This window comes from Pinus tabuliformis, chromosome 1_1 (assembly GCF_031772625.1).
Source record: "Pinus tabuliformis cultivar Carrire ecotype Pingquan chromosome 1_1, CPIR1, whole genome shotgun sequence".
In the NCBI taxonomy this organism is placed as follows: domain Eukaryota; kingdom Viridiplantae; phylum Streptophyta; class Pinopsida; order Pinales; family Pinaceae; genus Pinus; species Pinus tabuliformis.
Genome location: NC_142297.1, coordinates 449,742,192 through 449,747,575, shown reverse-complemented (window position 1 = coordinate 449,747,575; position 5,384 = coordinate 449,742,192). Strand labels below are relative to the sequence as shown.

Sequence of the window (5,384 nt, the reverse complement as noted above, 5' to 3'; positions counted from 1 at the left end):
TTTCACTGAAAATGTGGATACCTTGCTCAACACCCAACCTTTTGGTTTTTGTTTTGGTTAATTTCTCAAATATTCTTTACGTAACTTAATTTTCTCTCACCCTAGTTTTATTTGCTTTTTTATTCTTCAAACTAGGATGATGGCATCTAAAATGATCGTCATGAAGAGAGCGCAAACACACGTGATCTTAAATGGAGAACAAGTTCGGTGAAGGGGAATATGAAAATGTACAACTGGCTGCACAATCAATTTAATTATTATTTAATTTCAACTGCTTATCATCTAACCTACCTATTTCTGCACTATATATAGCCGTATGAATGTACAGAGTCATATCGCCAGTGGAGGAAAATCTGTATATTTCTGTGTGCAGTAATGGCAACAAGACCCAGTGTCACGCCCCCAAGTCTACGGTAGCCTTCCAACCGTGCCTGGCGGGGTGCGCCACCACGATACACTTTCTTTTTAACAATACTCGTGCACATGGACTACGCCTTTCCACATTAATACACTTAATTTGTTTTTCTCAACCAAGTAAAATGCATTAATCTTCATACATTAATCAATATGCAATAATACCGAGAACATAACAATTGCACACAAAGGTAGAGGGAGGGGCAACTCCCAAACAAGTCCGCCCGATAATAATATATTATGAAAACCATCAATAATACATCATACAAGTGAGCCCGGAAAAATCCAAGGCCAAAACTTAGAATTATTTACAATCAGACTTTTACAATCATGTGCAACCGCACATGGTAGGAGGGTGCTCACCCGAGACACCAAAACTCCTCCAAATCGATTATGCACACAATTCGGTCCAACTCGTACCTCTGCCAAACTTCGACTTCCGGTAAAGACTGCACCTTCAAGAGAAGCGCATGAGCTATGCGCACTTCTCTTTCTGCGCTATGTTTTACCCCTTCGCAGTTCCAAGAGAGAGATGTAAGTGCGTTGTGCTTGCTTGCCAAATGAAGCCTTGCGTCCTCTAATATATATGCTTGCTTGCCTTTGGTGAAGGGGTGTCAAGCCCTTGGGCCGACCCCACAAAACTCATGTGAAAGCCCCTGCCTTAACATATTTGTAGGTCGGCCTTTGCCTTTGGCAAAGCCTCCAATCGCAAAGGTATAAGGCTTCGGCCATTTTCTCATTTCGTGCTAAGTGTAAAACTGCAGCTCGGTTGTTCGTCGCAATCAGCTCGTCTGTTCGTCGCAGGGTCGGGTCGCCCGCCGGGGCGCCCGCCCATCGTTCACGGGTCGCCCGCCCATCGTTCATGGGTCGCCCGCCGGGCACCCGCTCATTGTTCTGTCGTGTCCGCTGTTACATCCGCGCTCGCCCGCACCCAGCTCGCCGCTCCGTCGGTTGGCTCGCCCGTGCCCAGCTCACCGTTGTTATATCCGCGCTTGCCCGTGCCCAGCTCGCCGCTGTTATAACCGCGCTCGCCCGTGCCCAGCTCGCCGCTCCGCCGGGTGACTCGCCCGTGCAGACCCGCGCTCAACGACTCGTCGCCCCGTCGGGTGACTCGCCCCTGCAGACCCGCGCTCATCAACTCGTCGCCCCGCCGGGTGACTCGCCCGTGCAGACACGCGCTCATCAACTCGTCGCCCTGTTGGGTGAATCGCCCGTGCAGGCCCGCGCCCGTCAACTCGTCATGCCGCCGGGTGACTCGTCCGTTTTGTTTAACTCGTTGGGTGACCCGCTCGTGTAGACCCATGCCCATCGTGCACGGGGCGCCCGCCCGTCGTGCAGGGGCGCCCACCCACCGTCGTGTGTGCCTACCCGGGTCGCGCCAACCGTTCAGCCGCCGTGTGAAGGGGAGTTTGCCCATCGCACTCCTGCCCGGATCGCGAGGTTCTTACATCCTCCTCCACTCGAGAACGTTGTCGACCTCGACAACACATCATCCTAGTAGCTCTCTACCAAGATTGTAATCAACCATAATGTAGATCTCCCCCATATAAGGAAAACATCACTGCAACATATATAAGGTTCTGTCTCCATCAGGTCATCAACTCCATGTGCCAAACTGCCCATGTAATGCCAACAAGTGCTACACACCTCAACCATGTGTTAACACCCATCACTATAATTCCATGCTCAGATCCATGGAAACCCCATCTTTCTGCCGCATGTCATGATGCTTGATGACAAGCCATCCCTGCACCACCATACCTGCTCATACATGTTTAAGGGCTCACTGCCATGAGCAGCTTAACGATGAGCTCCATCTTCTTTGTCATCTAAGAAGATGTGGAGGGAGAAGAGCCTGAAGGCTGTCCCTCACTAATCAGCTCAATCCATCTATCAGGATCCTCAACCTCCATCCTTTGTAGATATCCCTCCCGATCTTCCTTCTGGATATTCGGCCTCACATACACCTCATCAACATCATCATCATCGTCCTCCACTAACTCTAGCCTTCTTGATAAGTCCAAGATGCCATCTGAAAGTGATCTGATGACCAATGATTGTTCTCCAAGCTTTGCCTCAACAATAGACAACCGCTTGCACATCTTTTCCATGTCCTCCATTTGCATTCCTCCTAACTTATGATAAGGTTTTGTCACACCAATGGTTGGAACACCAATGGGTACATCTTCGTTCCCATCATAAATGAAGAGTTTCCTCAAATGTGGTACAATCATAGCTTCAAATTGTTTCATGAACACCATCCCTAATACAGCTTCATAGTCATCAATTCGTACTATAGTGAAGTCCACCTTTCTGGTCCATTCACCAAGTGTAGTGTCCACTTTTTCAGCCATACCAAGAATTCCCATAGGAGGAGAATTCACTGTCTTCATTTGTGCCTTCACTGGTACAAATTTTAGCCCAATTTGTCTTGCAGTATCTTCACTCATGAAGTTGTGTGAAGCCCCATTATCCACCATAGTGAGTACATCAGCACCTTCGACCTTCATCTGAACATACTCCAACCTGTTTCTTTCCGGGTCCCTTCTAGAAGTCAGTTCCGTAGTATTAGAGGCACCAAGTATTTGCATCATCCCTACAGAAGCATTGTCATCCTCATCAGATTGTGCAGCAGCGGCCACCTTTGGTTTAGAGGGACAATTCTTCACCACATGTGGTCTTGCACATATCCAACACTTCAAAGGCTTCTTTGCTTTTGGACTATCACCTGATTTCGAAGCATCATCATTCTTCTTTTCTTTTGGTTTGTCGGACTTCTTTTTCTCATTAGAAGTCTCATCGTAATGGTCCACCAATCTGTCAACCGCAGCAAAAGCCTCCTCAAGTGTTCTAATCTTCTACCTCTTCACCTCATTGCGTGCCCAAGGCTTCAACCCAATAATAAAGTTGAATACCTTGTCTCTTTCCGCCATGTCGGGAAGTTCCAGAGCTGCACTTGAAAACTCTCGCTGGTATGCTTGTAGGCTCCCGGTTTGCTTGATGAACTTAATCTTTGTCCTTGCCTCCCATGTTTCATCTTGAGGACTGAAATGGGTCTGCAAGGCCTTCTTCATATCATCCCACGAGGTGATGTCATCAGCATTACCATTGATAATCTGATCCACCCTCCTTCGCCACCACATCTTAGCATCTTTTGTCAGGAATTGAGCAGCCACCTTGACTTGTGTCTCCCCATCAGGTAGACTCAATCGTTCCAAGTACTGTTCCATATCCCATAGAAAGTTGCCAAGTGTTGCTGCACTCCTTGTACCATCATAAGATTCCGGTTCTTTGACCTTCACATGAGGCACTCCTCCACCTGAGTTATGTCTCACGGCCTTCTTCAATACCGCAATCTCATCTTTGGCATCATCAAGAGTCTTATTTACTTTGTCAAGAGTTCCCTTCAAGTTCACGATCTCTGCAAGACCCTGATCCCTTGATTCTTCAACCTCCTTGACCCTTATTTCAAGTTGTGTACACATAAGATCAGTGTACTCATATTGTGTCTTAAGCTCATCATGATGTGTTCGGAGCTCTTCAAGTTCTTCTTTGACCTTCAAGAGGGCTTCTCGCTCCTTAGCAATTGAGTCCACATCTTGATTCCAAGAAGTCTCCAAGTTCTCCATTCTTTCACCGCTCGCCCGTGCCCAGCTCGCCGTTGTTATAACCGCGCTCGCCCGTGCCCAACTCGGCGCTCTGCCGGGTGACTCGCCCGTGCAGACCCGCGCTCAACGACTCGTCGCCCCGCCGGGTGACTCGCCCGTGCAGACCCACGCTCATCAACTCGTCGCCCCGCCGGGTGACTCGCCCGTGCAGACCCGCGCTCATCAACTCGTCGCCCTGTCGAGTGACTCGCCCGTGCAGGCCCGCGCCTGTCAACTCGTCATGCCGCCGGGTGACTCGTCCATTTTGTTTAACTCCTCGGGTGACCCGCCCGTGTAGACCCACGCCCATCGTGCACGGGGCGCCCGCCCACCGTCGTGTGTGCCTACCCGGGTCGCGCCCACCGTTCAGCCGCTGTGTGAAGGGGAGTTTGCCCATCACACTCCTGCCCGGACCGCGAGGTCCTTACACCCAGGGTTTCGCGGTCCTTACACCCAGGGTTCGAGTCTCCGAGACTTCTGAGCAACACAACAATCGAGAAGAACGACGACATAAGAAATCTGGCGTATGTAAATCTCTTTCACGCCTGTGTGGTGGGTGGGGCTCTCAAGTTAGTCATGAGGATATTAGCAAGAAATCTCCTGCAGCCCATACCACCAGGCAGCCCGCCGCTAAAGTTGGGGAAAACCAAGCAGCAGATTCAGGCAAAGTTAGTGATGCAGCTAAAGTTAGTCAGGGGTCTAAACCAGCGGCTGCTGAGAGAGTCAAGAGCTCTGTGAAATTTGAGGACGGAGCTGTAGACAAAGAGGCAGAGGATTACATTGAGAAAACGAAGCAGAAATTGGCGGTGGAGAGATTGATATCGATGAAAAGGGTGGAGAGCATGCTCAACAGAGGCCTCTGACAATGAAATTTGAAAGCCCTACATCCTATTTTTTATAGTATCTTGAAGCCAATCGCTATATTTTAGAGTTTACAGTATTATCATCCGTATAGTTTCGTCTTTGTATATTTCAAAATACTGCTATGTTTCAATAAAGTTTGTGGCTGCAATAATATATATGTGAGTATTTTCATATTTTTATTTTGAGGGCCTTTTCACTCTGGTAAAAAAAGTTGTAATATTGGATATATGTTTAGAGTTTGTGAAAATCTATGTTTTGATTAATCATGTCATTCTGAAATGTTATCATATTGTTGCAGTGATACTTTATGCCATAAAGTTATTTGTGGTTTTATCTCATACAAACGATTCCCAATTGTATTTCCCAAATTTTAATGGTATATTTTTTATTATATTATAAGATCAATTATAGATATCAACTAGGACAATTAAATTAAACTTTTTTTAATATATTTTAGTC

The 5,384-nt window shown here is 47.7% G+C and overlaps 1 protein-coding gene across 1 annotated transcript; it reads left to right on the top strand.

The window, feature by feature from the left end:
- Positions 1-4,302: 4,302 nt before the first annotated feature.
- Positions 4,303-5,065, top strand: LOC149213669 (uncharacterized). The gene is made up of 2 exons (XM_089389104.1): positions 4,303-4,319; positions 4,360-5,065. The coding sequence occupies exons 1-2, from the start codon at positions 4,303-4,305 to the stop codon at positions 4,922-4,924; spliced, it is 582 nt and encodes a 193-aa protein (XP_089245230.1). The 3' UTR covers positions 4,925-5,065.
- The last annotated feature ends 319 nt before the right edge of the window (positions 5,066-5,384 follow it).